Source organism: Garra rufa, chromosome 4 (assembly GCF_049309525.1).
Source record: "Garra rufa chromosome 4, GarRuf1.0, whole genome shotgun sequence".
Taxonomy (NCBI): domain Eukaryota; kingdom Metazoa; phylum Chordata; class Actinopteri; order Cypriniformes; family Cyprinidae; genus Garra; species Garra rufa.
In genome coordinates, this window is record NC_133364.1 from 6021248 (window position 1) to 6046484 (window position 25237).

Sequence of the window (25237 nt, forward strand, 5' to 3'; positions counted from 1 at the left end):
ATGCACAGCAAGAACCGTAAGTGCAATAACAGTGTCTTTTGTTTATGTGTGGAATCCAGTGTGTCAGTTTGAACTGGAAATGTACAATGAAGCAACATAAGTAGTGCAAAGATTTTAATGCACCACTGAGCATGACGTTAAACTAGTTTCACAAACAGTTGTTGTCTCATGACTTGCTAGAGTTTTAGGAAGATAGCATTGATAGCATTTCTGAGCAAAAAATAGCGTTAGAGTTTGAATTATTGTGGTGGATCGGTTCAGATTGTCCATTTCAATGAATAATTTCAGAACTATTAATGTAGGTAAATAGTGCATAATAATAATAATAACAGTTTATTAATATTATTTAAATAAGATCACTAAATATTAATATTATTTTTACTATTTTATTTTTTATTTTATTATTTATTATTTTTTTATTATGTAGTGCTATTGGAGCATATAAATGAAAAGATATTAGAGTTTGATTAATTTCTGTGAATCAATTCAAACTGTCCATTGTAGGTAAATAGTGCATAATAATAATAATAATAATAATAATAATAATTAATATTATGATTTAAAAAATAACTAAATATTATTATTTTTATTATGGCGTATGTAGTGTTTTGGTACATATAAATAAAGAATTATTTATTTAAAAAACAATATTAAACTAAACTGTGAAAAAAGTGTCTGTAATAATAATAATAATAATATATTTTACTACACACATATAAGCGTGACTTTGTAGCTTATAAATAATATGATTGTTTTAATAAAATAACAAAATATTTGATTTTATTTTATTTTATTTTATTTACTGTTGTACTGGTTCAAATAAAAAATGTATATGCTCCAGTAAAAGAATTAAAATATTATATTACACCAGTGAAAAACGGTGTGGAAAACATGTCTTGATTATTTTATTTTATTGTATTGAATTTTGCTTATTGGGAAAATAAAATAAAATAAAATAAACAAGTAGTAGTAGTAGTAATAATAATCATTATTATTATTATTATTATTATTATTATTATTATTATTATTATTTAATTAAATAATTAAGTATTATTTTATGTGGCTTATGTAGTGTTATTAGTACATATAAAAAAAAAAAAAAAAAAAAAACAGTGTATGAAAAAAGTGTCTGGAAAACTTTTATTTTTCAAAAAAAATGTATTGTTATATTATATTTTATATATTTTAATTTTACTACACCCCTTTGTCACATACTGTTTTCACTTCCTCGTAAACATGACTTAATTTTCACAGTTGGTTAACTTTCACTTTCATGCTTTTGAAACTACAGTTTCATTTTCAGCCTCGGATTCCTCAACACACATCCTACTAAAACTGTAAAAGTAAATCGGAAACCTCACAAAATTCTCATATTATTATATTATTGTTAATGTACTATGATTTAGGATGCACTTATGTTAATCTTTCATGTTGTATTGGATAGATAGTATATCATTTGGGACACAGCACTTCCTGTACAGTCTGATCCTCTGACAGATGTATTGGTGTGTCCTGATCCTCAGAGAGGAGACACTGCTCACCCAGCAGCTCCAGGACGCCTCTGGTTCCTGTCAAGGCCAAGATGTCGGTGGGCCAGAGCGAGGTGGAGCCCCTTCCCTTCCGGGTTCCTCGCGATTACCCACACTCACGCTTCAGCAAGGCGCCGCTGGCCGTCTATCCGCCCAAAGGAGCCCGAGCCAAGGCCTGGTGAGCAAACATACAGTTGCAATCGAAATTATTCAACCCCCCAGAGACTGCAGTATTTTACAAATACAAGTTTTTCTGAAGAAAATTGCATCTAGAGGAGTGCACTGGCATAATAAAAGTGACAATGTCAATATATAATGTAATGTTTTTGTCATAATTATTCAACCCCTATTCAACATTGCTGTTTTAAGTCACTTATTTTCATGACAGGGAACAAAATTCTCTTAAAACACAATTAAAACTTTAGAAACTTGAGCTGTTACACATACTGTACATGCATTTGTCTCGTTTCCAGCCAAAATATCTAAAAATTCTTGAATCAAGAAAGATTTTTTAGACAAGTTTTCAGAAAAAAAGTCAAAATTTTTGTTTAGTTTTTGCTTAGAACAAGCAAAATAATCTGCCAATGGGGTAAGCAAAAAAATATTATTTCAAACAGAAAACAAGGTTGTTTTTTTTTAACCTCATTGGCAGATTATTTTGCTTGTTTCAAGCAAAAATGCATTTAATTTTGACTTGTTTTTCTGAAATTTTTTTACTCATCTAGAATTTTTTTCTTGATTTAATTTTTTGATATTTTGACTGGAAACAAGACAAAAAATCTAAGTAAGAAAAGCATGTCTTGCAGTTTATCAGTGATTTGAAAGCTTTTTCAGGCGAGGAATGGGTCAAGATTGCAGTAGAGAGGTGACAGAAGCTTCTAAGCAGCGTTTATTGGAGGTTTTAAAGAATAAAAGATTCTGCACCAAATTTGACTTTTGGGGGTTGAATAATTTTGAACATGAACATTTAGAGCCAATTTAAATTTTTTTTTCCAATATTCATCAACTTATACTCTCAGGATTACTCAAATGTGTGTTAATAAACTTTCTCCAATAGTAAACTGATGCCTTTGTTGAAATATTCTCACGAAATTTTGTTCTCTTCAGCAAAACGTCTTGCAGGTCAAGGGGGTTGAATATTTTTGATTGCAACTGGAAAATTGGAAATTGTACTCTATGCAAGTTCAATGCAAAAAAAAAAAGCTTTTCTTACTTAGATGTTTTGTCTTGTTTCCAGTCAAAATATCTAAAAATTCTTAAATCAAGAAGGATTTTCTAGACAAGTTTTCAGAAAAAACAAGTCAAAATTATGTGAGCTTTTGCTTATAACAAGCAAAATAATCTGCCAATGGGGTAAGCAAAAGAAATCTTATTTCAAACAGGAAACAAGATTATTTTTCTTACCCCATTGGCAGATTATTTGGCTAGTTTCAAGCAAAAATGCACTTAATTTTGACTTTTTCTGAAAACAAGACAATAATGTTTACTCATCTAGAAAACCCTTCTTTGTTTAAGAATTTTTAGATATTTCGGCTAGAAACAAGACAAAGAAAGCTGAATAATTTCGATTGCAACTGGAAAATTGGAAATTGAACTCTATGCAAGTTCACTGAAAAAAAAAAGCTTTTCTTACTTAGATGTTTTGTCTTGTTTCCAGCCAAAATATCTAAAACAGAAAATAATATTATTTTTTTTACCCCATTGGCAGATTATTTAGCTTGTTTCAAGCAAAAATGCACTCAATTTGGACTTGTTTTTCTGAAAACAAGACAATAATTTTTACTCATCTAGAAAATCCTTCTTGATTTAAGAATTTTTAGATATTTTGTCTGGAAACAAGACAAAAAATCTAAAAAAACAAAACAAATTTTTTTGCAGTTTATCAGTGATCTGAAAGCTTTTTCAGGTGAGGAATGGGCCAAGATTGCAGTAGAGAGGTGACAGAAGCGTCTAAGCACTTCCAAGCAGCATTTTTTGGTGGTTTTAACGAATAAAAGATTTTGCACCAAATTTTACTTTTGGGGGTTGAATAATTCTGAACATGAACGTTTAGAGCCAATTTTTTTTTTTTTTCATTATTCATCAGCTTACACTCTCAAGATTACTCAAATGTGTGTTAATAAACTTTCTCCAATAGTGTACTGATGCCTTTGTTGAAAAGTTTTCACTAAATTTTGTTCTCTGCGGCAAAATGGCTTGCAGGTCAAGGGGGTTGAATATTTTCGATTGCAACTGGAAAATTAGAAATTGTACTCTATATTTTCTAAACAAGTACAAATTATTTCAAAATTAGTCAAAATTAAGTGAGTTTTTGCTTATAACAAGCAAAATAATCTGCCAATGGGGTAAGCAAAAAAAATTCAAACAGAAAACAAGATTATGTTTCTTACCCCATTTTAATAAAAATTCTTAAATCAAGGAGAATTTTCTAGACAGGTTTTCAGAAAAAAACAAGTAAAAATTAAGTGAGTTTTTGCTAGAACAAGCAAAATAATCTGCCAATGGTGTAAGCAAAAAAGTATCTTATTTCAAACAGAAAACAAGTTTATTTTTCTTACCGCATTGGCAGATTATTTAGCTTGTTTCAAGCAAAAATGCACTTAATTTTGACTTGTTTTTCTGAAAACAAGACAATAATTTTTACTCGTATAGAAAATCCTTCTTGATTTAAGAATTTTTAGATATTTTGGCTGGAAACAAGAAAAAAAATCTAAAAAAAGAAAAGCTTCTAAGCACTTCCAAGCAGCGTTTATTGGTGGTTTTAACGAATAAAAGATTTTGCAAAAGATTTTAAAATATTTTAGAACAAGCTAAATAATCTGCCAATGGGGTAAGCAAAAAAATCTTATTTGAAACAGAAAACAAGATTATTTTTCTTACACCACTGGCAGATTATTTTGCTTGTTTCACTCTTTTTCATTTGCTTTTTTGCCTCTTCTAGAAAATCCTTCTTGATTTAAGAATTTTAGATATTTTTGCTGGAAACAAGACAAAAAAAATTACAAATCAAAGTAAGAAAAGCATTTTTTCCAGTGTTCAGGTCTTAAAACACACGTTTTCTATTGTCCAGCGTGTCTTTACCCGTGGTGAGTCTGGAGAAGATGCCGTGTTTCAATCGATCGGAGGGAGCGCACATCAAAGTCAACTCCACGTCTCCCACGGCGGGTTCTTCTCTCTCTTTCTCTTCCACGTCTTCCTCTCCATCCTCCGCTCCTCTCAAGTCCTCCTTGACGTCACCAGCATCTCACAAGAACCAGGAGAAGTTCCTGAACGGTCGCGGACCCGTGACGCCTCGCTCCACCACGCCCCCGTCGCTGATTGACAGGCGGCCCAGCCCGTCACGGTCGCCCTTGGAGAAACGGCCCGCCTCCTCACCCTCCCCACAGGACAGGAGACCCGCCTCCTCCACGTCTCCATCCCTATTGGACCGGAGACCCATAGTCCCTCCTTCTCCACCGGACAAGAAGCATCAGAACGGAGCCAAAGGCGGGCGGCACCGGAGAGTTTCGGGTGAGTAACAAACGGATAATATGTCTTTTGTTCTGAGGCTTGTAGATTTGCAGTAGATTTAACTTAATTTTATCCAGCAGGATTTGATTGGTTAGGAGAGTGCGGGGCTTTGATATTATTGGTTGATTTTATTTTTCTCGGCCTGTATGGCCTTGGTGATGTCATCAGAAAAGAAAAGGCATTTCATTGAGTGGAATTTGCTTAAAAAATATGTTAAATGAAAATTAAAGAATAGATTTGTTTTCAGTACTATTGTTAATTTAAACTATTAAAATTATTTTTTAATTAAATAAAGCTGAAATAAAATCAAATATAAATATTATAGGTAAAACATACATAAAAGTTCAAATTAAAAATGAATTTGCTTAATAAAGTATAATTTAAATGGCAATTTGTTATATTGTACTGTATGTTCTATGTGGTTATAAGCAATGTTTTTTTTTTGTTATTTTAAACTATTACAAATATTTAGTTTTAATAAAATATAGCTAAAATAATATATATATATATATATATATATATATATATATATATATATATATATATATAAATTAGAAGGAAAACAAGGAAATTCATTTCTATTTTTATGTTTAATAAAACTAAACATTGGTATTTTTAGTATTGTCATGTATATTGTAAAGCTAAAAATATTTTAAAAATCATTAAATCATTTTCATTAATAAAAAAGTGAAATAAAATATACATTAATATTATAAGGACGACTTAAAAATGCTAATGTGAAATGTTCAAATAAAATAAGCTGAAGTACTAAAATCACTAAAACTAACATTAAAATAAAGCTATATTAAAAAATATAAAGAAATTAAAACTGAATATAAAATAATTATGTTAATTAAAATATAGTTAAAATAAAATATAACTATTATAAGAAAAACTTAAGCAAATTAATTTCTGTTTTTCGTTTTTTGTTTAATAAAAATTAATTTTAATGAAAATTGTTTTCCTTAAAATGGTAAAAATATAAAAAATTACTTTCATTTTCAAATTATTTCATTAATAAAAAAGCTGAAATAAAAATATGCATACATATTAGAAGGAAAACTTCAAAATTAAAATGTAAAATAATGTTAAAATAATAAAATAAAGCTAAATTTAAAAATAAATCAATATTAAATAAATATATTCATATAAATATGAAATAAATATTTGAAAAAACGAATTACATAAATATTAGCAGGAAAACTTAAAAATGTGATTTTTTTTTTAATTAATTTTAAATATAGCTAAAATAACAAAAATATTAGAAGGTAAACTTACAAATTAATTTCTATTTTTCATTTTTATGTTTAATAAAAAATAATAATGTTAATGAAAATAGTTTTTCTTGATATTTTAGTACTGGCTTTAGTACTGGTGAACAAACTAAAAATATAAAAAAAATATTTTTTGTTAATAAAAAAAATTACTTAAAAAGGTGAAATAATGCTTAAAAGAAGTAATAAAATAAGCTGAAGTACTAAAATCACTAAAACTAATGCTGAATTAAAATAAAGCTAAAAAAAATGAATATAAAATATAACAATTAATGCCAATTACAAAAAAATACATAGCTAATTCAAAATAAATAAATGCAAATAAATCCCATCATCTGTTTCCAAACCCAAGTTCTGTGGTTTATGGTCTGAAGCATGAATGTTTAATCATAACTAGCCTCCGCTAACTGATTATCATTGAGCAGAGGGTCAGTCGTCTCTCTCTCTCCGTGTGTTGTTTACTGGGCTCTCGCCCCGGCGGAGGTTTGATTTATGCTGTAATTGGCTGCTTTCGGGCGCCAGATCCTCCGCTGCGTCCAGCAGCCGCCACAGTCGCTCACGATCTATTACAGAGAGTTTGGGCTAGTTTCAAGTGTTTATGCAAGCTCCGGATAGCACCGTGAGCTGGACTGCAATGTTTGATCACGATTCTGCATTTTAAAACAGCCTTCACCACGATTTCTCAGAAACAAAAGCTCAGGTCTGAAATATGCTCCTAATCAAACTCGCTGTCTGCATAAGAATGGAAATGATTAGAGTCTCTTGCGCAAAAGAGATATTGAGTGAAAGCAGTGATGTTTATAGTAATATACAACTAGACGAACTTTAGGTTGCTTGAGAAAGCCTAGCTTGAAAGTTTGAAGCGGCTGTAAAAGCTTAAAAGTTTTAACTTTATATAGAAATATTAGATGATTATCTTGTTGCTAACATGATTAGAATGTAGTTAGCATAACTCTAACATTTTCCTAGCATGTTTAGCAAGTTTCTAGCATGATTAACTTGTTACTTGCATTATTGGCATGTCATTAGCAAGTTGTTAACGTTTATAGCAAGTTATTAGCATGTTTCTAGCATGATTAGCAAGTTACTAGCATGTCATTAGAATGTTTTTGACATGATTTGCAAGTTGCTAGCATGTTTCTAACATGTTTCCAGCATGATTAGCAAGTTGCTAGCATGATTAGCAAGTTGCTAACATTTTTCTAACATGATTAGCAAGTTGCTAACACGTTTTAGCATGATTAACACATTATTTACATGTCATTAGCATGTCTGACTTACTAGCATGTGTCTAGCATGATTAACAAATTTTTAACATGATTAGCAAGTTGCTAGCATGTTTCTAGCATGATTAGCAAGTTGTTATAATGTTTCAAGTATGGTTAGCAAGTTGGTAACAGTTTTTTTTAGCATGATGAGTAAATTGCTAGCATGTTTCTAATGTGTTTCTAGCCTGACTAGCAAGTTGCTAGCATGATTAGCAAGTTGCTATAATGTTTCTAGCATGATTAGCAAGTTGCTATAATGTTTCTAGCATGATTAGCAATTTGCTAGAATGTTTCTAGTATGGTTAGCAAGTTGTTAGAATGTTTCTAGCATGATTAGCAAGTTGCTAGAATGTTTCTAGTATGGTTAGCCAGTTGGTAACATGTTTCTAGCATGATTAGTAAATTGCTAGCATGTTTCTAATGTGTTTCTAGCCTGACTAGCAAGTTGCTAGCATGATTAGCAAGTTGCTATAATGTTTCTAGCATGATTAGCAAGTTGTTAGAATGTTTCTAGTATGGTTAGCCAGTTGGTAACATGTTTCTAGCATGATTAGTAAATTGCTAGCATGTTTCTAATGTGTTTCTAGCCTGACTAGCAAGTTGCTAGCATGATTAGCAAGTTGCTATAATGTTTCTAGCATGATTAGCAAGTTGCTAGAATGTTTCTAGTATGGTTAGCCAGTTGGTAACATGTTTCTAGCATGATTAGTAAATTGCTAGCATGTTTCTAATGTGTTTCTAGCCTGACTAGCAAGTTGCTAGCATGATTAGCAAGTTGCTATAAAGTTGCTAGCATGATTAGCAATTTGCTATAATGTTTCTAGCCTGACTAGCAAGTTGCTATAATGTTTCTAGCATGATTAGCAAGTTGCTAGAATGTTTCTAGTATGGTTAGCCAGTTGGTAACATGTTTCTAGCATGATGAGTAAATTGCCAGCATGTTTCTAACGTGTTTCTAGCCTGACTAGCAAGTTGCTAGCATGATTAGCAAGTTGCTAGCATGATTAGCAAGTTGCTATAATGTTTCTAGCCTGACTAGCAAGTTGCTAGAATGTTTCTAGTATGGTTAGCCAGTTGGTAACATGTTTCTAGCATGATGAGTAAATTGCCAGCATGTTTCTAACGTGTTTCTAGCCTGACTAGCAAGTTGCTAGCATGATTAGCAAGTTGCTAGAATGTTTCTAGCATGATTAGCACGTTATTTACATGTCATTCGCATGACTGACAAGTTACTAGCATGTTTTTAGCATGATAAGAAAGTTGCTAGCATGATTATCAAGTTACTAGCCTGATTGTGGTTGCTAAGCTAGGCTAGATAGTTAAATAGATTAGACATAGTTGAGAGAAGCACATATATATATATATATATATATATATATATATATATATATATATATATATATATATAAATGTAGATACCGCATTGGACCGCTCCAAGCACGTAGATGCGTCCGCCATATTGGAACAGTCCAAACGCGGCATGAGTCTCAAGGGATTCTGGCAGTTTAAATTTGAATTTTGACAGTTGGAGTTTGAATAGTGTTGGCTCATTTAAACAATCCCTCAATGTAAGTCTATGGGATTTCTATGATTTTTAATCTTCAGTTTTATGAAAACTACAAGTTGGATCAGCCTGAAAAGATAAAGCACACTAAGTGAGATCAGTCTGAAGAGCTAGGCTGAGTTTGGTGGTTCTCAAGTCAAACTAATACTCTTATATTGTGTTTTGTTGTACAGGGAGAGTGTTTGATCCTAATAAACACTGTGGGGTTTTGGACCCAGAGACAAAGCGGCCTTGCACTCGATCTTTAACTTGTAAGGTTAGTATCGTAACTCATTCGTCTGTTATTTGATTTAATCTGGTCATTGATGATTGGTGATGTTCATAACTGTTTGTGTTTGCTGTAGACTCACTCTCTGACCCATCGGCGAGCCGTCCCGGGACGGAGGAATGACTTCGACATCCTTCTAGCGGAGCATAAAGGACGGCCGAAGGAGAAGGACACGGGGCAGAAAAAGGAAGTTCAAGCAGGCAGCCAATCAGCACAGGTCACACAGTCACATGACGCAACAACCAGCCTATCCACAAGCTGTACCAATGCCAAGACCACGCCCACTCTCAAACTGCAGCTGGCCAATTCACACTTACACAGGTACAGGACGCTTTTGTTTTCTTTTATACTGAAGTGCTTTCATTCATAAGAAAATATATCAGAAAATATATCTATAATAAAAAAAGTCTATTTATATTTTTTCCCGACATATTTATACTGAATTTTTAAATATACATATTTTTAATATTAAATGGTAATAATACATTTTAATAATATTAATATTTTAAATAATAATACATATTTTCTTATTGAACTTAACTGATTTTTGTTAAAGTAATGTTAAAATAAAATATAAATATCATCACTATCATATATTATCATCATATTTTCAGTATTACAGTATGAAGATGAATAATTATTAGAGGGACAACTTAAAATAAAAATTGGCAGCTAAATAAAATAAAATAAATAATATAAAAAAATAAATAAATAGTAAAATTACTAAAACTGGAAAAAAAGTTAAGGTAAAAGCCAATTCACAATATTAATAAATTAAATAAATAAAGTTAAATATAAAAAATGTGTATTAAAAAAACAAGAATATTTAAACAACCTAAAAAAAACATTTTTATTGAATATTAAATATAAATATTTTTAATATTAAACAATGTAAATATAATTTATTAATATTAATGTTTTAATTGCTATTTTAATACATCTTAATAATATTTTTAAGTGATGGTAAACTTTGAATTGTCGAATGAAGTTCTGAATTTATTTATTGAACTAAACTTTAGTTAAAATAATAAAGTAAAAATATAAATAATATAAATAAAATAAAATATAAATATTATCACTATCATATATCATATATTTTCATATTTTCAGTATTATGGTATGAAGATGAATAATTATTAGAAGGACAACTTAAAATTGGCAACTAAATGAACTAAAAAAGTTAATAAAATGACTAAAACTGGAATAAAAATGTAAATATAAAAATAAAAGCCAATTCAAAATAGTATTACATTAAATAAATAAAGTTAAATAGAAATATAAATAAGGCAAAATTACAAAACGAAATGGCTAAAACTTAAACAAAATTTTAAACAAAGAAACAAATTAAAAATATATTGAATACTATAATGGTATATAAATAAGACTGCAAAATAATAATTTAAATGCGAAAATGACTAAAACTGGAAAAAATATATTTTACTATAAAATAAATAAATAAATTATAGTACAAAAATTATTAGAAAGACAGCTTAAAATAAAAAATTTAATTTAAAGTTTAAATAATAAAACTACTAAAACTGGAAAAAAGATGAAATATAAAATTAAGAGCCAATTCGAAATTTTAATATATTAAAAAAATTAAGTTAAATAGAAATATAAACAAGGAAAAAGTACTAAACAAAATTACTAAAACTTAAACTATATAAAAATGTATAATGTTATAATGGTATATAAATAATAATAATTGAAATGCGAAAATTACTAAAACTGGACAAAAAATCTAATATTTTAAGAATAAAATAAATAAATAACAGATAGTTTAAACTTGGGAACTAAATGAAATAAAATAAGATAAAATAAAAAAATTGTTAAAACTGGAAAAAAGTTCGATTAAAATTTTAAATTAAAGTTAAATTAAAATAGAAAAATACAATCCAATTCAAAATATGAATAAATGAAATAGATAAAGTTAAATAGAAATATAAACAAGGCAAAAGTACATAAAATTACTAAAATTTTAAACTAAGAAAAAAATTATTGAATACTATAATGGTATATAAATAATACTTCAAAATAATAATACAACTAAAGTTTAAACTGAAACAGCAAAAGATTGTGTAACTAGTATAAAGATGTATTTTACAGAAAATTATGCAATTGTGCAATATTCACATCTTCATTTTTAAATGTCAGGAAAAAATGCGTAAGTACTAAAAATACTAAAAACTAATATAAAATAAATTAAAGCTAAATATACAAAAATGACAAAAGCACATTACACAATTACCAAAACAAATGAAAATTTAAATAAATACATAATTAAATTAAATTAAATTTAAAAATACCTTAATATTAAAGTATGTAAATAATGCTAAAATCTAACTCACTTGATTCTCTTTTTAAATCTGAAAAATGTTTTTCCTCGAGTTTGATGAGTGTTTTATTTTCAGAGCGTCTGGCGGTGCAGTCGTGTTCAGCTCTCCTCCCGTTCCTCCTCCTGAACCTGTGCCCAGCTGGCAGCGCTGCAGCGGAGACTCGCGTCTGTCCAGCGATGAAGGAGAAACCGACCCCCCTGAGGAGTCCGAGAAGCTGCCGTGCCACTATTCTCCACACCACCCACAACCCATGAGTGTGAGCGGAAACAAACCACTACAATACAACATTTGGGTCCCTGTATATTGCTGTTTATGCATATAGCATTTTAAAAAATGGAGTAAGCCTCCAAAGGCAAAGCGCAGTAACTACACATTTGGTTAAAATTGAGTTAAGGCTTAAAATGGGCTTTGTGACAACCGTTTTGGCTTGTGGCAAAGTCTCCTGGTTCAATTTTGTCCCATTTCAGAGAAACGCGAGTGTCAAAATCGCAGTAACTACAAAATCCAAACTAATACCATATATGTGACCCTGGACCACAAAACCAGTCATAAGGTTAAATTTTACAAAATTGAGATGTATACATCATATGAAAGCTCAGTAAATAAGCTTTCCATGGATGTATGGTTTGTTAGGATAGGACAAAATTTGGCCGAGATACATCTATTTGAAAATCGGGAATCTGAGGGGGCAAAAAATTCAAAATACTGAGAAAATCTCCTTTAAAGTTGTCCAAATTAAGTTCTTAACAATGCATGCAACTAATCAAAAATTACATTTTGATATATTTACAGTAGGAATTTTACCAAAAATCTTCATGGAACATGATCTTTACATAATTTCCTAATGATTTTTGGCATAAAAGAAAAATCAATAATTTTGACCCAGGTTTTGTGGTCCAGGGTCACATATGTGATGCCAAAAATCATTAGGAAATTAAGTGAAGATCATGTTCCATGAAGTTTTTTTTTGTAAAATTCCTACTATAAATATATCAAAATGTAATTTTTGATTTGTAATATGCATTGTTAAGAACTTAATTTGGACTACTTTAAAGGTGATTTATATTTAAAATTTAACCTTATGGCTGGTTTTGTGGTCCAGGGTCACATGTCTTAAGTCGCTGGGGTATATTTGTAGCAATAGCCAAAAATACATTGCATGGGTCAAAATTATTGATTTTTCTTTTATGCCAAAAATCATTAGGAAATTAAGTAAAGATCATGTTCCATGAAGATTTTTTGTAAAATTCCTACTGTAAACCTATCCAAATGTAATTTTTGATTAGTAATATGCATTGTTAAGAACCTAATTTGGACAACTTTAAAGGTGATTTTCTCAGTATTTTGATTTTTTGCACCCTTAGATTTCAGATTTTCAAATAGATGTATCTCTCCAAATATTGTCCTATCCTAACAAACCATACATCAATAGAAAGCTTATTTATTGAGCTTTCATATGATGTATATATCTCAGTTTTGTAAAATGTAACCTTATGACTGGTTTTGTGGTCCAGGGTCACATATGGTGTAAAAATTTTAAAGGCATTTTTCTCAGTTTCAGTGTTGCCGTAGTTACTGCACTTTGCCTTTGTAGGGCAGTATTGTGAAAATGCATCGTCTCTCGTCTTTAGTGTTGTGCGTTCAGCAGTCGGTTGATGGGACGGGGGCATTACGTGTTCGACAGACGGTGGGATCGGGTGCGGCTGGCGCTCCACTGCATGGTGGAGAAACACGTCAACTCTCTCATGTGGAGGTGAGCGTCCCGTATGAACCACAGTTATACGTTTGTCTGTCTGCTTGCACAACTATGGCTTCATTTGCTCAGAATTTACGTCTTCACTTGTTTTTCCGTCATTTAGGAAATCACAAATTAATTAAATATTGTGGTCGTATTTCACCACACAATCAAGAGAATAAATAATTAGCATTAAGATATATAAAAATATATTGCATTGGTATTTGGACAATTTATTATTGGCATAGAAATGTAGCCACCTTAAATTGTTGCAATGCAAAAAACCTTACTGTTCCCTAAAATGGACTTGATTTTCTTTATGCAGATTTTTTTTATAAATAAAAATATTTTAAATAAATAATTACATTTTGTTATAATAAATATTTTTAAATAATATTTTTAAAAGTTTAGATTTTTTTTTTCTAGCATACAATATATTCTCTATATATGTTTCCATTAGATGTATTTTTCTGATAACAATAATAATAATAATACAACTAAAAACTAAATAAAAAAACCTTATTGTTCCTTAAAATGGACTTAATTTTCTTTATGCAGATTTTTTTTAATAAATAACAATGTAATATAAAATGTTAAGTAGATTTTTTCCCCCATAATAAATATTTTTAAATCTTACTGTTCCCCAAATAAGCTTAATTTTCTTTATGCTGATTTTTATTTCCACCCCAAAATCATAAGAAATTAAGTATATTAAATATATTCCTGATGTTTTATTCTGTCATTATTACACAAATATTTAAACATAAATAAATAATGATTCTAATTATAACATTTGTTTAAACAAATAATTATACATAAATGATTGTATTTTTTAGTAATCATATTTAAATATTATTAAACTGAATAATGTCATAAATGTGATTGTTGAAAGACTTTTTAAATATTATATATATATATATATATTATATTATTAAATATTTTCATTATGCTTAAGCAAATTCACAAAAAATATATGTGTTTATAATAATTTTAATTATTCCATAATCAAGAGGAAAATATTTTTCATTAAAATATATAAAAATATATTGCATTGGCATGTGGACATTTGCATTAACAGTTATTCTGTTTAATAATAATTAAAAATATATATTTTGTATTGGCATTAAAATGTTACAATGCTAAAAAATCATACTGTTTCAAAAATAGGCTTATTTTTTTACGGTGTATATTTTTTTCTTTACGCTTATAAATTAAATCTATTTTTATATACAGTATTCATGATGTTTTATTTTATAACATTACTAAACAAAAAAAAAGTAAATTATTATGTTTTATTAATCATATTTACATATTATTACATACATATTATTAAAATAAATGTCATAAATATAATAAATAAAAATGATTATTAAAATGTAATTTTAAATATAATTTTATTCTGATTCATATATTTAATTATTTTTTTAAAAATGTTTTACTGTTCTCCAAAATAGGCTTAATTTTCTTTAGGGTACATTTTATTTTCTCCTAAAAATCATAGGAAATAAAATTAATCATCTTTAATTGTCTTTGTTTAATACTCTAATTTATTAGTAATCATTTTAAACACTGTTACACTTAATAATGCCATAAATATGATGTTGAATAATGGTAAATAAAAAATAAAAATTTAAATAAATAAATATTGTATTAGTAAATATTTTATAAGGCAGTTAAGCACATTTACAAATAATATATTTTTAATTCATTTTTTATTTATTTAATTACATTCTCTGTAACATCTGACACAATTCATGTTTAAAAATGTATCAAAAATATATTCATAAATATATATACAGGGTGGGCCATTTATATGGATACACCTTAATAAAATGGGAATGGTTGGTGATATTAACGTCCTGTTTGTGGCACATTAGTATACTATTCAAGATACTAATGTGCCACAAACAGGACATTAATATCACCAACCATTCCCATTTTATTAAGGTGTATCCATATAAATGGCCCACCCTGTATGTATATATGTGACCCTGGACCACAAAACCAGTCTTAAGTCGCTGGGGTATATTTGTAGCAATAGCCAAAAATACATTGTATGGGTCAAAATTTTTGATGTTTCTTTTATGCCAAAAATCATTAGGAAATTAAGGAAAGATCATGTTCCATGATGATTCTTTGTAAAATTCCTACTGTAAATATATCAAAATGTAATTTTTGATTAGTAATATGCATTGTTAAGAACCTAATTTGGAGAACTTTAAAGGTGATTTTTTTGCACCCTCAGATTCCTGATTTTCAAATAGATGTATCTCGACCAAATATTGTCCTATCCTAACAAACCATACATCAATAGAAAGATTATTTATTGAATATCCATATGATGTATACATCTCAGTTTTGTAAAATTTAACCTTATGACTGGTTTTGTGGTCCAGGGTCACATATAGTATGTATATATATATATATATATATATATATTTATATATTTATTTATTTATTTATTTATTTTTTAATATAATGCAAATTTAAATGCAAACAAAAATATTTTTATCGGCATTATTCTAAGGTGAAAAATGACCCAGATATTTCTTGGTGAGATTTTGGGCTGAAATGAATAAAAATTAACGTTACGGTTTCACAAAGGCACAGAACATTTCTTTCAGTCTGTAAATGCACGTCATTTAGGTTAACATGCCACATGGCTTCCTGCCACACACTGGTGATGTCAAATCCTGTTTTCTGTCACAGAAAAGTCCCCCTAGCCGTGGAGAGCATGACGAGTCCGACTGAAGTTTCTCCCCTCGGCTCTCCATTCGCCCCCAACCACGCGCTCGCGGCTCCTCTGGACGGCGTCTCCATGGTCTCGTATTCCACCTCTTTCTCTCATAACGGCGCTGGGGTTTTCTGCATCCGGGACCCCCAACCCGGACCCAGACCGCAGCGGAATAAACCGGTCAAACCGGCCAAAGCCTCAGGGGACGGAACGGCATCTAAAAAGCGGAAAGCGCCTCCCGCCTCTGAGTCACGAAGGAGCACGAGCAGCGGGAACAGCTACCATCTGCCATTGGGTGCGGCGCACATCAGTAACGGGACGGCGGCCCTCAGCGTTCGGGCCAAGCCTCGGCCGGGGGGCCAGGGGCCGAGAGACCAGGACAGGTACGGGAGCGTGGAGCTGTCCCTCCCGCAGGCGCTCACCGGGGATCACGGGGCCGTCTCGTCCCACAGCCCGCTGCCCCACGCATCCTCTGATGGGAGGAAGAGGAAGAGCTCTGGATCGAGCGCTGGCAGCGACAAACCCAGCAAAAGCACCAAATCCACAGCACTGGACGGGATATTCAGGAAGAGCAGCAGCGGTTTGCTGTCGTCCGTCGCCGAAACTGCCCACAGCGCCCTGCCCAGACAGGTAAAACACATACCAGAGAGAATTTTTAGCAGGACATGATGATAAAAAATGCAGCATGTTTTTTCCAAAAAAACAAAAACGGAAAAAGAGAAAAAATATTTTGCAATAGGTTATATAAAAATATATTGCATTTCATTTAGGCATTAACAGCTATTTAGTTATATATTATATTGTAGGAAGAATATATTATAAAGAAAAATATCTTATACAATGTAAGGAATTTCAATATTGTGATTTGCAGACCTGGAAAATATTTATAATATTTCAAAATTAGAATATAATTTTTTTTGTATACTATAAACATTGAATTTAGTAATGTATAAATAAGTTTTAATGGAAATAAAAATATTTATATAAATTAGAAAAATGCTTATTTTTTTGGGAAAATATATTTTATTCTAAATTCATATATATTTTGTAATAAATAATAAATATTGTTAAAATATTCTGCAAAGTTCAGATTTGTGTAATGAGTGTTTTTGATAGCAAACATATATTCTCTATATGTTTTTATTATATGTTTTTTTCTATTTTTTCTGTTATGGAAAAAGATTATAATATTTTATATAGATATATAAAATATTTATAATATTTCAAAATTAGAATATAATTTTTTTGTATACTGTAAACATTGAATTTAGTAATGTATAAATAAGTTTTAATGGAAATAAAAATATTTATATAAATTAGAAAAATGCTTATTTTTTTAGAAAAATATATTTTATTCTAAATTCATATATATTTTGTAATAAATAATAAATATTGTTCAAATATTTTGCAAAGTTCAGATTTGTGTAATGAGTGTTTTTGATAGCAAACATATATTCTCTATATGTTTTTATTATATGTTTTTTTCTGTTTTGGAAAAAGATTATAATATTTTATATATATATATATAATATAATATAATATTATAAAATATGGGTATTATTTGTTTTAATTTTAGATTAATAATAAGTTATTTAAAATAGAGAATTTTTTTTCCAAAAAATCCTGAAATTTAGAACTTTTCCTAGGAATAATATATCTGTTATATAATATAATATAATATAATATAATGTAATATAATATAATATAATATAATATAATATAATATAATATAAAATAATATAATATAATGTAATATAATATAATATAATATATATCTATTATATTTTTTCTATTATTTTGAGAATTTTTCCTTAATGTTTGACAAAAACCATGTATAATAAAAAAAGGTATATTTATTAATAATAATAATAATAATATAGCAATTTACATTTAATAATTTCCTAAAATATAACCACGTGCAAAAACTCTTTAATAAGAAATTAAATATATTACGATTTATTTGAATTATATATTTCTAACATTATTTTCAAACATTTAAAATGATAAGTTATTTAAAATCATGTTTTTTTTAGACTAGCATAGACTAATAATATTTGTATAATTTAATATATATAATTCTATATATATTTTTCATGTTTATATTCAAAATATATATTATTTGGAAAAGTTATTTAAATTCAATGCATTTTGTGACTATATTTTTCTAGTGTTTTGTTATTTTTTTTTTAATCATTTATGCAATTGATTTAAAATCATGGAATTTTCTAATGACTATATTAATTTTTTTTATGTTAATTTTGTGTGCTGTAGTTATAGTTATAGTTCCACAGGTATAAGAACCTTGGAAATGTTACTCTGATACTTCCTACATTATTTCCGTGCATTATTTGCATTTTACTTTCATCTCATGAATGTCACTTTCAGTCTTTGCCTGCAAATGTATGCAAACCTACTAACCACTGACCTATTTTGTAGCCCAAGGTCCCTCACTGATGCAGTGTGAGTTTGAGAAGAGCTCCGGACGTCCTGCGAGGGCTGCAGACGTGGGACGCCAGCACTGTGTCTGTCCTCCTGCCTTTATCCCACCGCTGCCTCTTATCTCTCTACGGTTGAGTCGAGTCCTCCTTTCCGGCTTCTTCCGTTCCGTTCCCATTAGGATTAAAGGCTTCATCTGCCAGTCTATCTCTCGTTTCCTTTCAGAATCACACGAATTTCAGTTTCTTGCAAATTCAGATTATGATTTAACCACGTTTCAGACATTCAGCGATACAGAGTTTTATTTTTGTTTTCACGTAGATGAAGGAAAACCCTTCGGACTCAACCGTGTCGATCTAAAGTGCACTTAATTTCATGTGTGAACTACGTACAAAGGAACGTTTCAAACAAGGGAATCTTTTACAGACGCTTTTTCGGCAAGTTGTATTTTTCTAAATTGGATGAATTCAGGTTTTTGAGTATTTCTTTTTTTGTTTTTGTGGATTGAAAACAAACAAACAAAAAGCCAGGACTCGCATCCCCTGTTGTAAAGCGACTTTTGTATAATAATTTATCCTTTATCAATTTTCTAACTGACCTGATTTAGTGCTTCACACAAGTTGAGCAGACGTATATTTGTATGCCATTTTAAAGGTTTAAAGTATTATAGAGACCCTATTGTTGGAAATGTGTGTACATATCTTTTATTATAATTGTTTTGTTTTGTATTTATTGTTAGTGTCTCTCAGAGGTTCAAGGATTTAGTGCTTTCTATCTTCCTCAGTCGGATGTTTCTTTATAGACCTACAGATGGTTGCTTATGAAAGGGCCTTGTTTCATTTATTCTCTGATTCTGTTTTTAAGGAATACTTACTGAATCCATGATGTACCCGCAGGATCCCAGTCTTTTTTTAGAGGAAAGGTACATTGCTGTGAGCCAGTATTGGCAGTCGGTCGAGGTCTGTTGCCAATTTTGTTTTTGTAAAGATGTTGTTAGGTCATACATGCACCTTTTAGTGTTCAACCGTCAGAAAAGAAGACCTTCTCAAAGAGTTAATGAAGAAATGTTTGCTGTTTACTCACTATTTACACTGAAGTACTAAAGGACTCAAGGATTAAATTGATCAAAAATGCTGTTCTTTTGAACTTACTATTAAAAAAAAATCATTTTCCAGAAAAAAAAATAATAATAAGAATGTTTTTCAAGCAGCAATTCGGCATATTAGAATGATTTCTGAGGGATCACGTGACACTGAAGACTGGAGTAATGACGCTGAAAATTCAGCTTTGCATCACCAAAATTAATTACAGTTTAATTTATATTCACATAGAAAAAGGTTATTTGAAATTTTAAAAATATATCACAATTTTACCATTTTTACTGTATTTTTGATCAAATAAATGCAGCCTTGGTGAGCAAAAGAAACTTTTTTTAAAAGCGAAATATCTTACCTATCCCAAATTTTTTGAACAGCAGTATAAGTGTTCCTGGCCTCATTTTGCAATTTTTTTTTACGCATTATAATAAATTATATGGCAATAATATGTCACCATGATAGCTTTTTTTTTTAAAGTCTCTCTGAATATTCAATTGGACAGCATTTCATGTTGAGATCAAAGGTGAAGTGCGAAGAATTGCACAGAGTTGCCAAATAATGACTATTTCTGAACAGGTTTCTAGATCGTTTTGGTTTTGCATTGAGACATTTGTCATAATTTACTATTATGATCCATTTTATCTTGTTTGTTCTCTGAGAAGGTCTTCATCATAGCTTAAAAATTCTAGTATTTAAAGGAATGGTTAATCCGAAAAAGAACATTTTCTGAAAATGTACTCTTCCTCAGGACATCCAAGATGTAGATGAGTTTGTTTCTTCATCAGATTTGGAGAAATTTAGCATTTCATCACTTGCCTCCAAACGGATCCTCTGCAGTGAATGGGTGCCATCAAAATGAGAGCCCAAACAATTAAAAAAACCACCATATGGACTCATTATGGACTCTATTAAGGGAAAAATGTCTTAATAATGGATTTGGTTCCTCAAAACACACAGCTTTTGTCTTCTCAAGATGTGAACTGATGGACTGGATTGGTGTGGATTTCTGTGATATTTTTATCAGCCGTTTGGACTCTCATTCTGACGGCACCCATTCACATGTATTGGTGAGCAAGTGACGCAATGCTGCCTTTCTCCAAACCTGATGAAGAAACAAACATTTACATCTCGGATGGTCTCAAGGTTTTCAGCAAATTTGTCTGAACTGTTGCTTTTAGGAGCCACAACTCCTGTAAAGATCTCTTTTGCACTTTTTGTTGTTTTTTTCAGGATAATTTTGGTTTTGCATTAAGACATTTGTCCTAATTTACAATTATGATCCATTTTTGCGTTTATTCTCTGAGAAGGTCTTAGTCTTAGCTCAAAAATATTAATATTTAAAGGAATAGTTCACCCGAAAAAGAAAATTTCCTGAAAATGTACCTCAGGACATCCAAGATGAAGATGAGTCTGTTTCTTCATCAGGTTTGGAGAAATGCAGCATTGCACTCTTAAAAACAAAGGTGCTTCACGATGCCATACAAGAACCTTTTTTGTCTAAATGGTTCCTTAAAGAAACTTTAACATCTGAAGAACCTTTCAGCTTCACAAAAGGTTCTTTGTTGGCGAAAGAAGCTTCTTCAGATTATAAAAAGGTAAGAAAGAGATGGTTTTTTAAAGAACTTTTGACCGAAAATGGTTCTTCTATGGCATCGCTTGAAGAACCTTTTAAAGCACCTTTATTTTTAGGAGTGTATGTCACTTGCTCACCAATGGATACCATGCAGTGAATGGGTGCCGTCAGATTTAGAGTCTAAACAGCTGATAAAAGCACCTTAATATTATGGATTATAGATAGTTAAATATGTCTTAATTTGACTTGATTTGTTTCCTACAAGATGTTAATTGAAAGACTGGAGTAGTTTGGGTTACTTGTGAATTATTATGATGTTTTTATCAGCCGTTTGGACTCTCGTTCTGACGGCACCCATTCACATCCATTGGTGAGCATTTCTCCAAACCTGATGAAGAAAAAACTCACCTACATCTCGGATGGCCTCAAGGTTTTCAGCAAATGGGTCTGAACTGTTTTAAGAAGCCAGAACTCCTGTAAAGATCCCTTTTTCACACTTTTAGTTTTTTTTTTTTTTCAGGATTTGAGTACTCTTTTATTTATATATTTTAAAAAAGTATTGCTATATGAATTTCTAAGGAGAAATAATTATGTATAGTTGTTCAGACTGTGCAAAGACAATACGCTCTGTGAACCCAGCTTGTGTTTGCTGTGAAGGCTCTTTACCCCTGATTATTACCGTGTTGCCTTGCTGCCAATGCGAAACTGTCCGTAGGTCAGCTACCAGAGCTAGAAACCAACCCCGGATCCCTTCCACACCATGTTTTATGGGTGAAGTGCTTCCATGTGGATTTGGCGCTGTAATGTTTCAAGGTCTTTTTATCGTCACAAAGAAGAAAACTGCCTGGATGCAGATGTTCGGTTACATGTTTTGCCTTTTTCCCATTGCACGTCAATCATTAGAGATTATTCTATGGAATTATTGACATAATAATATATATATTTTTTCAGAATAGCGTGAAGGACCACTTAAGTGAACCGAATGAATCAGAATGAAATTGTAATACAGTCATGATATAATCATGGTACCCCTTTTTGACCTTACGGCTCTTTTTTTTTTCCACTAGTGCCACAAATCTCTGTGTACTACAGTTCATCAACTGGAAATGTTGAACTGCAACTAAGCTATGAAGTATTATTATTATTATTATTATACAGAAACACGTCCCTCTTGTAGAAATTATTGAATGTCACCATTGGCATAGTAGTGCAATTTTTATTTATATATTTTTATTTCTTTTTGTTTGTTTTGTACTTTTACATTTTACTTTTAATTTTTAAAATTATTTGTATTTATTTTATTTTTATTTTTTTTATTATGGAAGTCTATTTCTTTCACAGAATTAAGAAAAAAAAATTGCAACTTTTAATCTCGTAATTCTGAGTTTATAGCTCACAATTAGAATTTTGTTTCATGGAATTTTGAAAAAAAAAAAAAGTAAAAATGGCAAGATATAAACTCTTGACTTTAATTGCAATTCTGCAAGATGATTTGAATTGCATTATGTATTGTAGAATTGTGACTTTATATCTCGGATTTTTCTTAAAATTGCGAGATATAAACTCACAATTTTCACAGTTCTGAGTTAATATCTCCCAGTCAGATTTAGATTTTTTTTGCAATTTTGATACAAAAGTCAAACTTGCAAGATTTGCAATTGCAATTTTTACAATTATGAGTGTTTAATTGGAATTCTGAATTTATATCTCACAATTTGGATTTTGTATCTCGCAATTTTTACTTTGTTTCTAAAAAATAAAACCACAATTCTGACTTTGTAATTGCAATTCTGAGTTTATATCTCACAATTTAGATTTAGTTTCCCGCAATTTTGAGGAAAAAAGTCAAAATTGCAAGATATAAACTCTCAGTTCTCACAATTCTGACTCTAATTGCAAAAACAAGAGTTTTATGTCTCACAATTTGGATTCAGTTTCTCACAATTTTAAGAAAAGTCAAATTTGCAAGATATGAAATCTCAATTTACACAATTCTGAGTTTATATTTCACAATTCAGATTTTGTTTTTCGCAATTCTCAGAAATAAAGTCAGAATTGCGAGATAAAAACTCAATTCTCACAATTCTGAGTTTATATCTCACAATTTAGATTTTGTTTCTCACAAGATTTTGTTTCTTACAATTTTGAGAAAAAAAGTCAAAATTGTGACATCTAAACTTTTTTGCAATTCTGGGTTTATGTCTCACAATTCGGATTTTGCTTCTCGCAATTTTGAGAAAGAAAGTTAAAATTGTGAGATATAAACTCAATTCTCACAATTCTAAGTTTATATCTCACAATTTAGATTTTGTATCGCAATTTTAATAAAAAAAATGCCTATTTTTACAATTCTGACTTTTTAGTCGAAATTCTGAGTCTCACAATTCGGATTTCTCCCAGTTTTGAGAAAAAAAGTACAAATTTTTACATTCAGAGTGTATTTCACAATATTCGGCAGAATTGTGAGAACTGAATTTATTTCTCGTAGTTTTGACTTTTTTTTTTTTTTTTTTTTTTTAGTTGCAAGATATAAATTCAATTCTCACAATTCTGACTTTAATTGCAATTCTGAGTTTATATCTCACATTTGGATTTTGTTTCTCACAATTTTGAGAAAAGTCAAAATTGCAAGACATGAAGTCTCAATTTTTACAATTCTGACTTTTTATAGTCAATATCTGTCAGAATTGTGAGAACTGGATTTATGTCTTGCAGTTTTTTCTTTTTTATCACAATTGATTTTATTATTGCAATTCTGAGTTTATATCTCACAATTTAGATTTTGGACCTTTTAATTGCAATTCTGAATTTCTTATTCTTATTTCTATATTTAATTAAATTTTTATTTGTTTCGTAGTTTTTAATTTTACTTTTCTTTATTCGGTATTGTTATTATTTATTTATTTTGGTTTGCATTTTATTCCTGTATTCATTCAACTTTTTTAAGTAGCTTAATGGCTGATTTTTCAAGAAATGGGGTGTGATTCCAATCATCATTGTTTTAATTTGAATAACTGTATATTGTAAGCTACATTTTCGGTTACACATTGAACTCAGAATCACACGCAGAGTTTTCTGTGAAAGACACACTCTTGCTTCCACGTCAAGCGATATGAATTAATTCTGTAATGTTCTCCATTCTGTTCAGTTGGTCTACTGATGTGTATTGTTGGATGTGTGCATACTACTACTTTGCCATTATTAGTGAATGTCACTGCTATCTAGATGGTTTGTCATAACACTGCACAAGCTTATTCCCAAGCACATCACATCTCCTGTCCACAGATGCGTATAATGTAGATGTACTCTAGAGCCACACCTTCAGTGCTTCGATGTGACCCAGCCATAACAATTGTAAAGATTTCTAAGGCCTTATTTTTATACCTGGACTCTCTAAATCTGACATAAGAGGTGTTCATAGGCATTTATCTCATTCCTAAGACGAGCTCCTGTGTCCTTTATACAGTTTGTGTCCTGTTGGCCCATGTGTTCTCAATGATATAGATGTGTATTTTCAGGTTTGATGATATTTTGCATTTCAGCTGTTACAGAAATACATTTTTCTTACCTGCTGACTTGTGTTCTTCATTTGAGATCTATCTATCTATCTATCTATCTATCTATCTATCTATCTATCTATCTATCTATCTATCTATCTATCTATCTATCTATCTATCTATCTATCTATCTATCTATCTATCTATCTATCTATCTATCAAAAAACTTAAAATAATAAATTAACGCTATTAGTTATAATGATATATAATATCTATCTATCTATCTATCTATCTATCTATCTATCTATCTATCAAAAAACTTAAAATAATAAATGAACGCTATTAGTTATAATGATATATAATATCTATCTATCTATCAAAAAACTTAAAATAATAAATTAACGCTATTAGTTATA

The 25237-nt window shown here is 30.0% G+C and overlaps 1 protein-coding gene across 1 annotated transcript in view; it reads left to right on the top strand.

The window, feature by feature from the left end:
* The window catches only part of LOC141333454 (ataxin-7-like protein 1), a 27381-nt gene continuing 2144 nt past the window's right edge, over positions 1-25237 (top strand). Inside the window, exons 1-8 of the mRNA XM_073838470.1 lie at positions 1-16; positions 1524-1707; positions 4600-5039; positions 9319-9401; positions 9490-9734; positions 11825-12005; positions 13381-13502; positions 16194-16848. Of these exons, the coding sequence (XP_073694571.1) occupies positions 1-16; positions 1524-1707; positions 4600-5039; positions 9319-9401; positions 9490-9734; positions 11825-12005; positions 13381-13502; positions 16194-16848 (1926 nt within the window). The remainder of the gene's footprint in view (positions 17-1523; positions 1708-4599; positions 5040-9318; positions 9402-9489; positions 9735-11824; positions 12006-13380; positions 13503-16193; positions 16849-25237) is intronic.